Here is an 18,772-nt window from a genome sequence, read left to right as displayed (position 1 = left end):
AGCCCACCATATAGCAGCACCCTGGAGATCTCCGACTAGTGTGACCCCTGTGCCCTCCCAGAGTGACCAAGCTGTAAATAAGTGGGTGGAGGTCACCATTAGAAAACCTCCTGTGGTGTGCTGCCCTCTAGTGGTCACCACAAAGTGGCGCTGACTGACTCCGTCCTGTCCTATGAGCTCACAAAGGGACAGTCAGCTGGCCACTGGCATTGAGCCGATTAAGGGGGGGACACACGTGACAGCCGGACAGACAGATGGAGCCGTTGATGTGACACTCGGGTATCATTTTATTTATTAAACCGCAATCCTCTGCTCCTTTGAACCCGGACACGAGGGTCCGAGAAGAGTCCGCCGTCAGTTGTGCACGTCGTCAGCGGCGCTCCGTGTGCAAAGCCTCACTGCTGTCTGTCCGTCCGTCCGTCCTCTGCCGTCTGGATCGGCGCGATCGTCGGACATCGGCTCGCTTCTCTCAGAGCTCGCCGGCTTCACGAAGGCCCGGAGGCGCCGGGAGGTCTTTGTGCGTCTCGCCGGCCCGCCGGCTTCACGGACCGCGCAGTTCGTTGAACTTCTCCAGGACGGAGGCGTTGCTGTGCTGGAAGATCCACTGCTGGGTCTGCGACTGCGGCTCGCACCTCCGCATGAAGATCTTCTTGTCCAGGGGGTTGCAGTCCATGCAGCTGTTGCTCACTGGGTGGTACAGCGTGTGGTCCTAAACACAGAGACGAGAAGATGATGTGTGTGGGCACGGAGGACCACCACCAATAAAAGATCGCATATCAAACTGTGGCAGGATGATAATGATGGGGGGGGGGGGGGGTTCATGTGTCAGGTCATCAACCAATCAGAAGTCAGACAAAGCTGCAGGACCCTGAGTCAGAGCCCGACATGTTGGCAGCCTCCGGGGACATGAAGGGACCGAAATGTGGGCCAACAAGTCAGTTCTCTGGGCAGGGGTACAACCTGTCAAATAGCTGGGAGCAGAGGTAGTGACCCCCCTCCTTCTGTGAGCCCCCCTGTAGATTAAAGCCAGTCAGCGGTCTAAGAAAATGTGTGCGATTGAGGCAGTGGTGCCCCCTACTGGCTTTGGATATTGAGGCTCATGTGTGTCAAGTCTGACGTCACACATTGGTCTTTGAGCTAGTGAGACCCCCTGGTGGATAAATGATGGTGGCAATGGCTTGGACACTGATCTGAGGGGGGTATGAGGATACACGTGTGGCACTGGCACAGAGAGACCCCCTAATGGCTGAGACACCGGATTGTAATCTGACCTAATGCATATGTCAGTATGCTAGTGTGCCCCCCTACTAGCAAACTGGCAGTAAGACCCCACACTGACCCACCCAGTGGTTTAGGGAGGCCCCCACAGGGTTAAGACTCTGTACTGTGGACAGCTTGATGTGTGTGTGTGTGTTAGGGTCTTAGTGAGGCCCCCTGGTGGACAAAAGCCTGTCAGACACCCAGAAGCACATCTTTGTAAAGTCTGACTAAATGTCTGCCATTGAGGTAGTGCTGCCCCCTAGTGGTCTCGACTTTGAATATTAACAACCTGCATGTGTGTCAAATCTGACCTAATACATGTGTGTGAATGTTAGTGTGCCCCCTACTGGACAAATTAGTGGTCACTTATCAAAAGATGGTATGTGTGCCCAGGTTTGTCATTGGCAGTGAGGCTCAGACTGTGCCAACTGTGACATAATGCATATATCATGCAGTGAGGCCCCCTAGTGGCTGGGATGCTGGACAGCAGTGGACATGGCAGCACTTCTCCTACTACTACAGTATAACTATCCATCCATCCATCTATTTTCCAACCCGCTGAATCCGAACACAGGGTCACAGGGGTCTGCTGGAGCCAATCCCAGCCAACACAGGGCACAAGGCAGGAACCAATCCTGGGCAGGGTGCCAGCCCACCGCAGGACACACACAAACACACCCACACACCAAGCACACACTAGGGCCAATTTAGAATCGCCAATCCACCTAACCTGCATGTCTTTGGACTGTGGGTGGAAACCCACGCAGACACGGGGAGAACATGCAGACTCCACGCAGGGAGGACCCGGGAAGTGAACCCAGGTCCCTAGGTCTCCCAACTGCGAGGCAGCAGCACTACCCACTGTGCCACCGTGCCGCCCACTACTATAACTAAACTGGCATATATCAGTGTGTGAATGAGGCCCCCTAGTGGTACAACATCGGACTGCAACACTCAGGTGTATACTGTGATATGTCACATGTGGGAGTTTGGTGCTGAGGCCCCCTAGTGGCTGAGACCCTGAACTGTGTACAAGTGTATAAAGTGTGAGGAGGTAATGTCAGTATGAGTGAGACCCCTAGTGGCTATGACTGTAATTTTCATTCCCCCTCTTTATCTTAAGGAGTGCTGACCGGTGCTTCACGCCACACGACTGACCAGCTGCCACACTTCGAGTGACCACTGGGGTGCCGACTTGCGGTTTGTTGTCAGGCACTGAGGTGGCACTCAGGTGGCTCTCAGGTGGCTCTCAGTCCCTAATTTCAACTCCAGAGCGGTGCCTCACACTGCCCTGGTCATGTTATGACAATACAGGATGGCAGAACTGTTGCTGTCATTCCTGCTCCTGTGGTGGCCCTCTGAAAGTCGCCCACCCAGCATCACCCAGATTACCATTCTGTATCGCCAGTGCTGGTTGCCTTTCATGCCATGGCAGTCGTACAGTGTGACGGGGCTCGTCGGAGAGATGGCATCAAGACAGAACTTCCTAGTGTGCAGCGGGTCGCCAGGCCGTATGTCTTCTCTCCAGCCAAAGGTGAACGTCTGAGAGAAAACAAGAAGGACATTTCATTATCGGGGCTGCGACTCGGGAGGATGTCCCCTTCACCACTAGGGGGCCTTATCAAGCACACCAGGGTCCCCAAATGTCACAATGGAGCGGCAGTAGCACAAAAGCAGATGCATGACGAGGCTGAGTGGCTCAGCTGAAACAGGACAGGGTGGCAACTGGCAAAACATGACAAGGGGACAAGGGGACAAACCTCTAAGAGCCTGCGAGAAAAGGAGCCAAAAGGAGATCAGGGGCATCTCAATGTGACAGGAGAGGCTGGCACATCAATGGAACTGAGTAGGGTGGTCACAATAAATAGGAGGGACACCGGGGACAAAGCCACTGGGGGGCGCCAAAGAGTCCTAACCGACATGACATCTGATTGGTGACAACATCACATTGGTCAAGAGTGGCATGTCAGTGAAAGGCGCTTGATTCAGGGATGTCCAGGCATCAAAGGGGCTTCGGTCACATGCACACATCGAGACACTTGTGGCCCCTCTCGTTGTACCCTCTGTGTCCGTACTCTGGCTTATTTTATATAGTGCCTTTCACTGTAGCACAGACAAAAAGTGCTTAAAAAAGCAAATGAGAGCATCATACTGTGCCAGGAGGGCAGAACTTCAGAAAACTTGGTGGGCACATTCGGCAAGGCACTATATAAGTAACACCAGATGGGACATGAAATATGAGGAACCTGGCAAGGCCTGAGGCCACTGGTGTCATCCTCCGTGCTGACCGCTATACTGCAGACACACCAGTGGGGTGACGATAGCTCAACTGGAACAACACAATGGTTACTTTTACCATCTGCTCGTTCTACAAGGCACGATACACGACACAGACATCTGTGTACCGAGACGATGGCAGCCTTCTGGTCCCCTCCTACACCTGGGGCCACCGCCAAGTTGGTCTGTCCAGTCCGTTTTCCCATCTCATGTGACATGTCACTGCCACGTGTTAGCAGAAAGTGAGAGTGACAGTCTGTTTGTGCCCATTACTGCCACCTCTAGCCACCTGAAGGGCATCCTGAGGGTGAGCCACACGACTCCAAACTGGCAGAACGCTATAAAGTGACAAAATGCAGCAAGAGGGACAGCCTGCACTCCCCACAAAAGGCAAGAGTGGGTCCAGTGAATGCCACCCTGTCTGCCAGAGGATGCCCGCTCTTTTCTTGTCAGATCGGGACACTGCATCGACCACCTCCTCGACTTCAAGGCCCCCCCCATCACCCCAATCTGAATAATACCAAACCCCCCCCCCCCCCCCCTCACCCCCAACGCTCGCACCCGTCCTGCCTTCCACGATCCTCAGGCGTCTTCGTGAGCCGGCGCTGCGCGCAATACTCCAACCGTCCACTAGATGTCACTGCGCCCGCGCGCCTTACCTGCTCGTGTGACCAGGTCCGCTCCAAGCCGTCCTTGACGCACACGTCCAGCCTCACCTCAGTCCCCGTGGCCCCGTGTTTGCTGTCAACGCACAGGCTGGCGGCCACATTGCGAATCTGCGGGGGACAAAAGGCGGCGCCGTCAGCGGAGGAGACGAGGAAGGGCAAATAGGACCGAAACTGCAGGGCGGGGGGGTCCGAGAGGTCTGGGGGGTGTGCCAGTCGGGAATGAGAGCCGGTGGGAGGGAGGACAATGTGTGTGTGGGGGGGGGGTCTGCTGCTGTGTGTATCCATGCGCGATGCGGTGTCAGTGTGGCGGAGTGTGTGTGTAGGTGGGCTTGTGCAGTGATGACCCTGTGCATCAGCGTCAGTGTGTGTGTCAGTGCATGTGCCTAATTTGTGGTGGCTTGAAGCACATAAAGGCGCTATATAACACTGATAAGGCTGCACCTTGTAAAGTGGGCACCTCCTGCTCCATCCCCACACCAGTAGGACCACCAGTCACCACCAAGCTGGCATCGCCAGGCACAGGCACCCCCATCCAGAGCTGCTGCCCGTTTTGTGGCCAGTGCCATCTGAAATAGGACTTGACTGATGTCCCCGTGGGGTGGCACAGTGGTACAGGGGTCCATGCTGCTGCCCCACAGCTCCTGGGTTCAAACGCTGGCCTGGCACCTTCCTGTTTGGGTTTTACAGTTTCCCTTCCTCACCTCAAAGACTCCAGTTTGGGCTCTCTGTGTGCCCTGCAATGGACTGGCACCTTTTTTCAGAGTTGATATTCACCATATCCTGGCAATGGCAGAGATGGCAGCACTTGCTATATAATGTTGGTGTGTGCTGTAAAAGGCGGCTATATAAATCACTGACTCTGTCAAGTGCTTCATTACCTCTGTGACTGGGCTCATTTACTCATCGTGTGCTGTCTGGGCCTCCCTGCCAGCGTAGGGGGCTGCCCGCCTTGGATGGCCACACGGATCATCGTAATGGTTGGAGGTCAGGATTACTTGGAGATAAAGCGCCCATCCCATGCTGAACATAATCGACTTTATCAGGGAAAGCCCCTCAGGTATTAATCTTAGGGGCGCCAAGGCCAGCACTGCATTTAGCAGATAAGGGGCTTTACCCACCAAGGCTGGCAAGAATCCTCAGAGCAGGCTGAAGAGCTCAGAGGCAAATTGCAAAGCTGGCCAGACAGAATGTGAGCCGACCTCGCCGAGCGGCCACTTTAATCCTCCATCGCCGACCGAGACTGAGCCAAGCTCCAACATCACAGGACCTGCCAACATCCTCAGGACAGGCGCCACGGCTAATGGCTCTGCCCATGCAGCCTGGGGAGTCAGAGTGCCACTGATGGTGCCCACAGCTCCAGCATGTCTCTTTTCTGCCCCCATTTGCCTCTGTCTTTTGGTGTCAGTTCTGTTGGAGATGGCACATGGGGCAAAGGAGGCAAAAGGGCTGCCAAGGCAAAGTAACATTTACAATACCATTTATTTTTGTGTAGCCCAAAATCACACAAGACGTGCCACAATGACCTTTAACAGGCCTCTTGACAGCCCCCCAGCTTCGACTCTCTAAGAAGACAAAGAAAAGACCCTTGTAGGGAAAAAATGGAAGAAACCTCCGGAAAGGCAGTTCAAAGAGAGACCCCTTAGGTAGGCTGGGTGTGCAGTGGGTGTCAAATAAAGGGGGGGTCACTACAACACAATACACAGAACAGAACAAATCCTCAATGCAGTATCCAAATAAAAAGTTTACAAGTACGGAGCAGAATTTAACAGGAGATGACATCCCATAATAGGATTTGGATTTGTTCAGAGTCCTGGGGACCATCCAGCTACCTCCCCCTACTGGCCATTCTACAGCTGAACAGCGCTGGGCCAGCCAATCCGATGACAGGACCTCTCTACCCCACGATTCCTGCGATCCTCCATCAGGGACGACTTAACTTTAGGCAGGCAGGTGGGCCGTGGCACCAAGGTGGGGTCTGCACACATCCCTAAATAACGGTGGGCAGGGTTTACATGCATCACTCAGTGCTGATGGGTGGAGTTTGCAAGTGCCACTCAAGATTAATGGGTGGGATTTACTCATTGATCTCATATGTTGCTCAGAAATGATGGGCGGGGTTTTCACACATCACTGGGAAATATGGGCGTGGCCTGTACACATCACTCAAGAAAGATGGGCAGGGATTGCACCAATCACTCATTAATGATCAATAATATTGGCACTCATCAGTATATCCAGTGAGAGGGTGGCACAGTGGCTCCAGGTCACAGTCTTTGTAGACATTGCGTCCATGTTGCTGTCCCCCCAGACCCTCCAAATTCAAATGTGTCAGGCTAACTGGTGACCCTAAAATGGTCTTGTAGGCATAAGGGTGCCTTTTGATGGTCTGGCCCATCTATCTGGGTGGAATGGCTCCTTGGACCCGATAATACCTGGGCAGGCCCTGACACCCACCACCCTGATGGAGGAATAAAACCAGTGGCTGAGGGCTGTGCCAGAGACCCTTGAAGTCAGGGTGCCAAGCGGGTACTGATGCCACTTCTCCATCCCATTGACTTTGACTTCTCTTGTGCTTTAAGAGTTGTGGAGCTGCGGAATCTTTAGAGTGGACACTTGAAATTTGACATTTGAGGACCCAGTGACAAGTTATGGTGGGCTTGGCAGCCAGGGACGCTTTTGATGGTCACTCAGTGTTTACTGCTTGACCCCCTTAACTGTGGGTTTCCCACATCGACAACCCCCTTGGGTTTAAAGGGGGAGACTATGGTGGCAAAGCTTTGCCATCTTTGCACTAAAATGGTGCCAGTGTAGTGTCAAAGTGGGCTGGCACATGATTGACCCTTTAGCCTGGTGGTTTTGGGTTGGCACTCTGTAATACACACTGTGATGCTGCTGATGTGCAAGGCGCTATATAAAGTAAACGATTGCAGATTTAGGACCCTGAACTGACAACGGATGGACGGATGGGCAGCACGGCCATCCAAAGAGCATTGGCACTTGTTAGAAGGCACTATAAAAATGTGGGCAGTCCACTTTCCTGACCTGCAGCAGACTCCCATGTTACTGTTCTGCAGCTGCAAGCCAAGGTGTCTCCTGTAGATGGCGCCACATCAGTGTCCCAAATGACACCTCCATTGTGCACCTTGGCTGAGCTGGTGACACGCTGGAGGGGTTGTGACAAAGTGGTGACAGTGCTGATGAAGTGCCTCACAGCCACTCAGATGCATAGCCTTCGGCTCCACTCTTCGCTTCTTCTTCCTCGCTTATTGATTTTCCGACTTGACAAACGAGATAAGGAGCAGTTGGCCTAATGGGATGGCACTGCCGCATCAAAGTGTTATGGATGGTGCCTGCCATTGTGTGTGCCCAGTTACAGAGAGACTTCATCTGCTGATTACTGGCACAAAGAAAAGTGTCATTTCTGATGACATATAGCGCCTTTCACAGTAAATGCCACAAAGTAGATGGGAAGAAAAGCCGAAGTCTCCAGATGTTTATGTTGTATGGCGGTGCCCAGTGGAGGACCTCATGTGGCACTGTGTAGGACATGACAGTGGCTCAGCACACACACACACACATCTGGACGACAACTCAAATGTGTTGTCATTGGCAGAAAGGCACAAACATAATAGGTGATAACTGGATGTGGCATTTAAACCCTGGGCACTGGATATTTGTGGTGGCAGCACTCACCACTGTGCCACAATGTCACCTTTTTATATTTCATATATCAGCATGCTTAACAATGCCACCCCATGGACTTGCTTAACCCGGCCATGCTTGGTGAGTGGCACATGGCAATGCAGAACCTGTCCTGCCCTGGAGGGGATGCCAGTTAGTGGGAACATTTATAATGGGGAGAAAATGGCTGCCAATCTCACTGTTGGATGTATGGGCGCTTTGCACAGCACTGGGCTGAATTAAAAAACATGTGATACCTTTGTGATGCGTCATATGAACACCGAAAGTGCTGGTGTGGCCGTCACCTACCCACCAGGCTGCACAGGCGAGGTGGGACAGCGGGCATGCATTAATACGCCATGAAGTGTGTGACACGAATGCAAAGCCGTACAAGGACAGCAAGCTGGCGAGGTGATGACTCTTCTGTGCCCACCCAGGACCAACCCCAATAGTGGTTAGGAAGGTCCTTCCTTTGAGGGTGTATAAGGCGCTATATTACATTTAGAGCTTTTCAGTTGCCGAGTGAAATCCCACCGCTAACACCAACGTCACACACCTCACTCTTCTGAGTTCCCCACCAAGACCTCATTCCAGCTGGTTTACTGCTGATGTGATCCTCAAGCCAAAGGTCAGCATGCCAGCCTCTGCCCTTCTGTGCCCAGACACACACCAGACAGAGTTCAGCCACAGCCTGCCACTGCTTACCTCTCCCCAGGCTGCGGGGGGGGGGCTCCACCGGCGGGTAGTACTTGGGCAGATCCCAGGCCACTGCTGCCATAAACCACCTGAAGTCTTTGCACCCGAGCTGCTTGCGGAGCTCCTTTTGTGCCGACAGGTCGCCCGTGGACAGGTGGCGGTACTCCGGCCGCCGCTGGTAGATGAACTCCGTGTACTCGTCCATCCACGTCTCAGCCACTCGCTTCAGGTTCTGCAGTAGAAAGGAGGAAGATCAGCGAGTAGTGCAGAAGATGCCAGCAGGGCGCAGAGCAGAGGGCACAGTGCAGTCCCAGTGACCCCCCGGGCCACACCTCCTCAGCTGGCGGGCATGCAGTGGGCATTGGCAACATTCAAGAGCAGCATACTGGGCTGAGCTCACATGGAGTTTGGTCTCTCCAGGGGTTGGCCAGATGGACTTTGCTGTTTATAGCGCCTTTCACAGTGAGACAGCGGTAAAGGGTAACTCAGTAGGTGCCCAGGCTCAGACTGTGCCATAGGTGAGACAAGCCGCATCTTGACAGCAGGGGCAGAGAAACGGGTAAGCAGCCGCTGTGATGAAAATGGGCTTTAAAGGGGCTGCTGTATTATCAGTGTCACCACAGCTGCCCTAAAGCCAACCCTGAATGTGCCCACCCAGCACATGGGAGCACATGGGAGTGACAGGCATCCTTGGCACTGGCTTGGTGGCCATTTCTACCAGTGACTATCACCCATCACTTTACCCAATCAGATCAAGATAATAGGGTGTGTGCCACTGGCACTCATTCCAGCCGAGTCGTCACCCACCCTAAGCTCATGCCAGCCTCTTTGTTGGGATGGCAGGCCGCAGGACATGACCAGACATCAGCTGCTATCCAGTCCATGGCCATGAAAGGTCACCGTCACACCTTTGGCTATTGAGGTCACTTCCCTAGCTAGTGGCCTGCAGGCTCACAGATGGCACCAATCTGCCAGTCGATTTGTGTGCCCTCTGCTACGTGGTGGCTTTCTGAGTTTGCTCTGTACACTGAGCTGACAATAAGTGCACTGACCGCAGGGGGCAGCAATGTGAGGGGGTCTCGCCTGCTCCGCACAAAATGCACCTATGGACCCCCTCACCCTCGTCTGTGATGTGGCCTGGAGGAGCCCACCTGATGGATTTAAAGTGTCAGATTGAGTGTCCTGTGACCCCCCCAGCCCCCCCAGCACATAACCAGTAATGACATCGACATAACTTACTCGGGCCAGGCTGGTCCCCGATGGCACCTTGTAGGGCACGTACTTCCTGTAGATGTGTCCCACTCTGGAACAAGGCACGTCGTACATACTGCCACCACACATCCACACCTGTGGGCAGAAGGGGGCAGTGTGAAGTGAGCTCTGGCACTATGGCACACCATACGGGCAGTGGACTGGCACACAGAAGGAGACCGGAGGCCATGCTGCTGTCAGTAAACATGAAGGCATGAAGATGATGAAGGGAGAGAGCTGCCAGGCTGTTAGGTCCTGGGCATTTACTGGGCTAACTCACGTCACCGCAGCCCCCACAGACCACCGACTGAGCCACCAGGCTGTTGAAACAGAAGATGTTCACGCCATAACGTCAATGCCAGGCTCTGGTGGTCGATGCCCCAGACGGTAAGCAGGCGACACAGCAGCAGCACGTTGGCTCACAAGCAGTGGGCCTAAATGAGCAGGTGGCATGAGCTGGCGTGGCCCAGTAGGGGGCGCCCTTAGATAAGCACTGACTCACTTCTGCTGGCAAACTGAGTGACACGAGCCCACACACCGCAGGCTTGCATGAAATGCGTATTTGAGCTCATGGTGCCCAGTGAGGTGGGGGGGCAGTGGGTCAAGTCCTCATAGCCCACTGACTGACAGCTACTCACACGTGGAATCCTCTCGTCACCCAGCAGGGGGCACACTTAGATCAAGAAGTGGTGTGGTGAACACAGGGTGCCCAGCAGAGGGCACAGCCCTACCCTCCTTGTTCATTGTGCATCACTGCTTACAAAGGCTGGGGGCAGACCACTCTACAGACCTATTAAAGCCCCCACAAATGGGCTGGAGGGGGGGGTTCATCTGGGTGGACTGAGCAGCAGGACCCTCAATGAGAAGAAACACAAAACAAAGCTAAACATCAGAAATCCAAAGGACGTGGTCTTCTGGACCCCCAATGGATGTCTGCTCCCCCTGTGCTTATCTAGGAGTCAATTCATCAAGAGATGGAAACCCAGAGCAGCGATTTCATACGATAAACTCACTGAGCGCCAGCATTCACATCAGATGATTACAGGCTCCGCCCTCATTACAAAGTGCCTTCTGGGAGTGACTGCCCGTGAAAGGCGCTATAATGAAGGGTGATGATACCACCGCCGGGCAGCAGGATGTCTACACACTCATCCTCGAGGGGCAGCCACCATCGAGAAGGCAGGGATGAGCAAAGGGAGAACACCAAGTATCAAAGTGGACTTCAGCACACAGACGCCTGCATCTCTCTGAGGCCAGAGACCCCCAACATCTGGTCAGAGGGCCCTCGAGAAGCTCCATGACTGCTAACCCTCATTGGCCCCTTGTGGCCATTACTGGAATACACTTACAAGCCAAGGTCATGCCCAAGCTTCCAGCCTAGAGATGGCACAGCCTCTCTTTTACTATAGAGCACCCACACTGGCATGTAAAACTGATGCCTAAGAGGGTCTCTCTCCATCACCCATGGTGGGCACATTAACTGATGGCAAATTTGCCCCAAGCAATTGCTTGTACTCTGGGCATCTGCTTGGTATACCAAATGTAATTGCAGAGTTTCTAGACAACAACAGTCTCTTTAAATTATGTAAAAAAATTGTCATCATCTGTCACCACAGCACTGATGGCACTCAGAGAAGGTGACAATAAAATCCTTGAGAACCAAAATGCCGTGAAACTGCAAAGAAGGAGAATTCTTACAAAAGAGCTAGCGCCCCTAGTGGCCGACAATATCTCATTTCAGGCTCACTAAAGGGAGAAGACTCTGGGGGTCCCTGTGCATAAGACACTGGACAGTGAGTGGCGGTCGTCTGGGGGTAACGAGGACAGGCCACCCAACAACTTCCTAATCACCTGACGGTGACCGAGAGTGTGGCCCCCTGAGGACCAGACTGTAACTCATAAGGTGACAGGCTTTGGGACCCTGCATGACTCGTTTATTTTGGTGACCCTCACACCTTGCCAGATGATTCATCATCAGTTCTTCTTGCTGTTCACTCGTGTTGTACAAACAGAACTACAAACTGGAATAATCGAGGTGGGCCTTCACCACTGAAAGGCGCTATATGAAGGCACCTGACTGCAGTCTCAGTGCCCACCGCTGACTCACGCTGTGATTTTAGGGAATCAGCTGAGCTGCCCTTTCACTGAGTACATGAAAATGATAACAAAGTGTAATAAACTGGGTGTTGGTTCACTATGGAGAGGCGCTATATGAATGCACTGCACTGGCAGTCCTCCCTGCTGTTCCCCGGTGTGACCCCTGAATGAGTCACCTGGCCCTGCCACCCCCCATACCCTTCAGGGTGCAGGTACAATGATGCCCATACAGCAACAGCCTAGGTTGGTGTTCACTCTGAAAAGGCGCTATATGGAACACCTTGGCTATGGTTACAGTGCCCACCAGTGACTCCCTTTGGGATTTGAAGGAATTGTCCCATCAAACTGGAGCCTGGGCTCACCACTGAAATGCGCTATATGAAAGCAGCTGACTGCACCACTGGCCGCCTGTGGGATCCTGCGGGACCCCCTAACATTCCACTCTGCACCTCGTATGAACACCGTGACGTCACACCAGGCTAGCATCTCCTGTGGAAAGGCGCCATATAAAGGTGTGTGACTGCAGGGACCCTCTCTGTAAGTCAAACCTGGGCTGCTGTTTACTATGGAAAGGCGCTCTATGAACCTGCTCTGGGGGTCTAATCCCTGACTTGACACTCCTCGTCTTCCTCAGAAGGTCAAATTCAATTTTATCAAATGTGCCCTGCGATGGAAAGGCGCTGTATGAAAGCACAAGGTCTCGCCTTACGCTTGCAGCTTAAGCACCAGGGTGGTCCTTCTTGTCAAATTCTTGTGATGTGCTTGTCACCCTCTTGGGGTCTCGGCTGATTTGCCCCAATTACCCCTACCCTGCCCCCAGTTCTGCCACCATGGCATGTGCCCATCCAGATGCCCATCCTTCCAAGCCACTGGGTTCCTCCCATGATCTTATGTTTAGTGAATCAGGACGCGGACCACCTGCCATCCAATTCCTCGCTGGACGTTGTTCCCGGTGTAAATCGCACAACAAAAGGAAACAAATTATTTAAAGCAGAGAGGAGAGGCGCAGCGGGCATGTGGTGCCACCGAGGTCACTAAGACGCTGAAAAATCAATCAGCAGAACAAATAAGAAAAAAACGAGGGAGGGGACGCATGAACTCGGCCACCCGTTGCCATGGTTTCCAGACGAGACACGATGCTCAGCATCCCAATTACAAAGTCGCCTAATGAAAAGTCTGCAGAGGGGTGGCGTGTCACCAAGACAATAAATGCCACTTGACTGCTTGGCCGTGTGACAGAGCAAATCGATGTGCCCATAGCCTGGAATGACACCTGTGCCAGCGCTGCACTGGGAGGGGGTGCTGGGCATTGAGGAAGAGCAGGGTCTGCATACAAAGCGAATGGGCAGACCGACCTGAGGGTCATTGTGTCCAATTAGGAGAGTCCTTTAATCACCGTGCGCCCCCTAGTGTTCACAGTGTGTACATACTGGTGTGAATGAAGAAAGAGCGCCCTGTGACCGAGACTGTGACAAACAGATGACAGTCACTCAATCTGTATTGTATATAGTGCCTTTCTGAGTCAGGGGGACAATGTAACTCATGGTGACACTTGACTGGTTTATTACTTGAAGGACAGGCAGACAGACAGTCTTTGTCACCTCAAGTCACCATGCAGTGAAGGACAGAGAAGTCAACAGCAGGGGGCATCGAGCGGGGACAGACAAAGTGAGCACTCAGGCAGGCAGGCACAGAGACAGACAGACAGACGTTGGCACTGCTGAGGTGGCACTTACCTTGAATGATAGCTCATACTGCTCACCACCCCAGATTTCCAGCCCTGGGTCGTAGCCCCCCAGCTCCCAGAACCAGAGGCGATTGACAGCAAAGAGTCCACCTGCCATTACGGGTGATCTGGAGGGGAGAGACAAACACAGTGAGAGCGCCACCTGGCATCTCAATGAGGCATGGAGGTCTGTCACCAGCTGGGGGCAAAATGAGCTGACAGAGCACAACCACGGGTGCCACACAGGTGACAGTACAGGCACCAACCTCCAACAAAGGCTCTTCATAACTCACAGTCATGGGGGCCCCCCATTGGAGAAGAAAGACCCTTGTAAGAGGGCATCACAGACTGGCACAATGCACTCTGGAAGGGAGGTCCTTGAGTTGAGTGGGCTGGTATTTCCTGACAGGCAGTTGTCTGAACATAAAGTGTGTCATTAGTGAGAGGTTCAGGACGGGCACATTTATAAAAGTTTGGTGCCATCCTGAAGGGTAGAACAGAGTTTGAGGGGGTGGCACTGGGACTTCATACCCGCGGTGTCCCGGTTCAAGGCCGGCCCTGTTTGGCCTCCTCGTCTTTCTTCATATCGTCATCCAGAGACTTTCCAGGGGACTCTAAACTGCCCTGGTGTGGATGACCGTGGGTACGGACACTAGGGGACTGGCATCCCATCCAGAGCAGGCTGTGGACCAGTGAGCCAAGTTTGGAAATGAATGACCGAGTGAGTGAGAGCAGGCTGACCAGCTGGCCAACTACACCATCCTACACCAGCGCTGGACACGGGGGTCAGCGGGTACCCCTCTGGTCTGCATGTTCTCCCTGTTCTCAGTTGGGATGCCCATTTGGCATCTGGCTGCCTGTCCAGTGATTGCAGTGGCAGAGCTGGCAGCTCCACCACAAAACATGAAAAGATAAAAAAAAACAAAGACCTTGGAGGTCTTCATAGCACTCGGACCTGGAGCCAAGGTGACGTGTCCACTGTGTGCCATGCAAAGGCTTAGTGAGGACAAGGTGAGGGTCACTCAATGTGGCTGAGCTGAGCTGTGCCACTTCAGTTTGGTGGAGCCGAGATGGACAGGCTGGTACTGTCACAGATGGAGGGGTGTGGTTTAATATAGCGCCTTTCATTAGAGACCACCCTGTCAAAGTGGCTAGCTTGGGGTCAGCTGAGAAGTTCATGGGTGCTATGGACCTGCTTTATATAGCGCCGCCTTTCACATCAGCCCTCTACTCCACTTCTGGCCGGGTTCAGGCTTTGGTGGTTAAACCTGTGACCCTGAGGTCTGCAGTGGCGCTGATCTCCCACTGGGGGGCAGCATTGATCCTCCATTAGGGTCTCATTTTGTTTTGGTCTTAGCGGTCGGTGGGCCGACTTTGGGCATTCACGTAGAAAGAGTTCTGAAGTCAGGGTGCCCACTTGTTTGAAGTGACCTTGCCAGGCAATCCCTGATGTGATCTGCTTGAGCCACAAATGAAAGGGAGCTTCGTGTCACACAATGTCCCCTTTGTTTCATCTGTAATAAATGATCACTTCTGTTCCTGCTGTGCCCAGTGGCATCTTAAGAAACACAGCTGGGGTGGCACTGATCACTGGAGCCCTGTAACTTACCAGTGTTCTCGATTTCATTGCCTGCACGACTAAACTCACAATACTGAATAGTGAAATGGAGTGAGACGTATGTGACATGGGTGTGAGTCCCCAGTGTCACCAGCATGTGGTGCCAGTCTGACAGGGTGAAGGCCCTGCCACTTTGGTGTCATCAATTGCACTTCATTGGGTTGTGCCCAACTCTGCCCTGTCACTTCAGTGCCTTTGTCTTGACATCTTGCTCTATTGTAAGGGCCTGCACAATGTAAGGCGCTATATACAGTAAAGTGTTTCTTGGTGCTTTGACCATACCTCATTGACCATGCCCACCTACTGGCATTTCATGAGCAGCTCATTGGCACTTCAGATGGCCAATCTGCCTTGATGGTAATAACTGAGTACATCGAGCCCACCATCCACTGCGGGGGGCTATTAACGAGTTTTTCCCTCCACCATAACCGGCTGTTTGATCTGTAAGTCGCCTTATTCATCTTAATGAAATGTAAAGCCTGCATGAATCAATGGGCAGTGAGGAGCTGCCCCTCAGCCCTGGCATGCTCAACGGCGCCCCCGCATGTTAACGGACCAGTAATGAACTGGGGGTCACCATGTCTACCACACCTCATCTCCCCACTAGGTGGGGCTGTCGACAGTGAAGTGAGGACAGTCACATGACAGCAGCTCAAACTCGAGTTGACACGACACACATGCCACCGTGACCCTGTTGTTACGACACTGCAGGGTAAGCCACATCTTCCATGACCTGCCACTGCTTATTTTAGACCTGTGTGATCTGGAGAAAGGCGCTATATAAAACCATGACAGCACAGAACCTCAGGACACAGTGACGTCACTTCACATGCCATTGCAGGAACATGAAGGTCACCTCATGGTGCTGTTTGTAAGTCACGTTACACATCAAGGAAATGAACAGGCGGGGACCAGGCATCCATCAGTAACCCACTTATCCGGTTTGGGGGGGTCAAAGGGGACAACCAGTCCTGGAGTGGACTTGAGGGCACATTGAAACACACACCCCTCACATGATTAAATGGGACCATCTTAGACTCATCAATTCATTGTGCTGGCACATCTCTTAATGGTGGGAAGAAAACCCACCTGGGCACAGGGAGGACATGCAAACTCCACACAGACCCTGCTTAGGCTGGCATTCTGCATCTGTGAGATGGTAGCGCTTACCACTGTCATGGCACCTCACATCATGGAGGGCCCATCCTGCTCTGCCATCATGGCCTTGCCCCTTCAATTTATGACTGCCTCTTCATTATCATAACAGCTCCACCTCTTAAGCTTAGGACCGCCCCCTTTATTGTCATTCAAACTCCACTCTTTTTGTTAATGACAGAGCTACCCCTTTAGTTTAGGGCTACCCGCTCAGTACTTGATGTCATCACTGCTCCACCCCCTCAAAGTCATCACAGCCCCACCCCTTCAGTTCATGACAGCCCCACCTTTTAGTTTATGACTACCCCTTTGTCATCATCACATCTTCATGCCATGACGCCCTGACTGATCCATACCGCCATTTTAAAGGCCTCCCATCATTAATATGCAGGCTGCACCTCAATGTCATCTGAGCTCCACCCCTTTATCACTACCTCTTCACTATCTCATTCAAGCTCCACCCTTTTAGTTTATGACTACTCCTTCTTTATTAGTGATGTCATTACAGTCACCGTCCTTTAAGGCTCCACCCATTTGATCTAATCTTGCTCCACCCATCATTATCATGGCAGCTCTGCCCCAATGCCATCACAGCCTCACCCCTTGCTCTTTTGACAGCCCCTTCCCCATTTGGTTTATGACTGCCCCATCATTAACATGACAGCTCCAGTGCTGATGCCACCACAGCCAAAGCCCTTCAGGTTCCACCCGTTAGTCCAATGTAGCCCCACCCCTTTAGTTTATGATGATCTTCATTATCATCACAGCTCCACCCCATTTCTATCACAACTCCACCCCTTCAGGTGATGTCAGCCCCAATCTTCATTGCCATCACAACCTCATGCCTTAATTTTATCACAGCTCCACCCTCAAAGTCATCAATGCCCCGCCTCTTCAGTTCAATGCAGCTCCACCCCTTCAGTTTAAGACGGCCCCTTCATTATCATAACAGTTTCTTATCCCTTTGTTACCTCAATTCTGTTCCAGCCAATCCCTCTGCTCCCCGTCCACCCCTCCAAACATTTCCTGTTCAGGGGCTTCTGGTGCTGCCAGTGGTCCAGTTGGCACGTTTCTCAGCAAATCCCAACACCAGCTGGCATTCCATAAAACTCAAGAGATAATAAATCTGGAGGTCAAAGTGTGGGAGTGGTGGGTCACTGAGAAGCACAGATGAGACCCTCCAGATGCACATGTCCTCGGCCAGGGTCTTTGCATGGGGTGTGGTCCACTGCGGGACATGTGCAGTAGTTTGGGTTGAGTCCCAAGCCCACCTTCCCATGTCTCCTCCAAAGCCATCTGTGGTGTGGGCTTCTTGTCTCGTCTTGTCCTTTGTTAAGTCAGCGCGTTTCTCTCTCTGTGGCTTACAGCCTGTTGGTATTGGTCTGCCCGGAAAGGCGCCATATCAGGAGTAAGAAAGAGTGACAGTCTAGTTACAGATTGTAGTGTTTTTAATACTTACTACGGATGTGCCAGTCCCATGTAGCACCTGTCACTGCCAGGGTGCTGAAAGTCAATAAAGTGCCATGGTGACGCCTCGTGAAGCTCGGGAGGTGACTGTCACAAGCACAGGGGTCAGGGTGGCTCTGATTGAGGGTCAGGGTCATAAGCCAGACACCCGGTGTTGCTGGTTGGGTGGCACGAAGGCAGCCCGGGTTCACGGCAGGTGGCATCAGATGTTAGAGACCCCCCACCCACCCCCCACATTAGAACAAGCATGACTTACTCAAATGGCTCACTGGGATCAGCGGTCTGAAGCTCCGGCGGGATCGGGATTCGCTTGTAGTACATCTCCCAGTCAAAGGCACCTCGCATGGCATCTCCGGCCTGCGCCTCGTAGCCGAAGTGGTTGTGGTCAATGACGTCAATCATGGGGCAGACGATGGTCCTGCGGTTAGCAGCAATCTGATCTGAACAGAAACGACACACAGGGGCTCAGTGTCCGTCCAGCCGTGGGCCGAGAGCGCCCCCTCCTGGTCAGTTCTCTATTAAAGCTGCTGGGATGGGCGGGTGTAGAAATAAGAACAATGCTGGTCAATGTAGCCAGACACCGTCTGGCTGACCACACACTGGCCTTTGACGAGACGCCAGTGGCACTATGTGGCACACTCTCTGGATTTGGACTATAGCGCCTTTATGGTGCCCTGTCCTGTAAAACATTTTAAGGGGCCACAAGTCTGAACCCCAAAGGCAGAACTGACCAAAGTGGAGATGCCAGCCCATCACAGAGCACATGCCCACACTCATCCCAGTCACCCAGGCTCAGTTCTAACGACTTCTTAGGGACAATTCATGGACCAGAATCTGAACCCTGCAGTCTGATATTAAGCTGCTTGGTGCCATCTA

The 18,772-nt window shown here is 52.9% G+C and overlaps 1 protein-coding gene across 1 annotated transcript in view; it reads right to left on the bottom strand.

Moving 5' to 3' along the window:
• Positions 1–252: 252 nt before the first annotated feature.
• The window catches only part of galntl6 (polypeptide N-acetylgalactosaminyltransferase like 6), a 104,323-nt gene continuing 85,803 nt past the window's right edge, over positions 253–18,772 (bottom strand). Inside the window, 8 exon segments of the mRNA XM_028791147.2 lie at positions 253–709; positions 2,653–2,802; positions 4,197–4,313; positions 8,592–8,615; positions 8,617–8,814; positions 9,822–9,929; positions 13,667–13,784; positions 18,153–18,336. Of these exon segments, the coding sequence (XP_028646980.1) occupies positions 542–709; positions 2,653–2,802; positions 4,197–4,313; positions 8,592–8,615; positions 8,617–8,814; positions 9,822–9,929; positions 13,667–13,784; positions 18,153–18,336 (1,067 nt within the window). The 3' untranslated portion in view covers positions 253–541.

Source organism: Erpetoichthys calabaricus, chromosome 5 (genome assembly GCF_900747795.2).
Source record: "Erpetoichthys calabaricus chromosome 5, fErpCal1.3, whole genome shotgun sequence".
Taxonomy (NCBI): domain Eukaryota; kingdom Metazoa; phylum Chordata; class Cladistia; order Polypteriformes; family Polypteridae; genus Erpetoichthys; species Erpetoichthys calabaricus.
The sequence above is the reverse complement of the archived record's forward strand: the minus strand, read 5'-3'. Positions and strand labels throughout refer to the sequence as shown.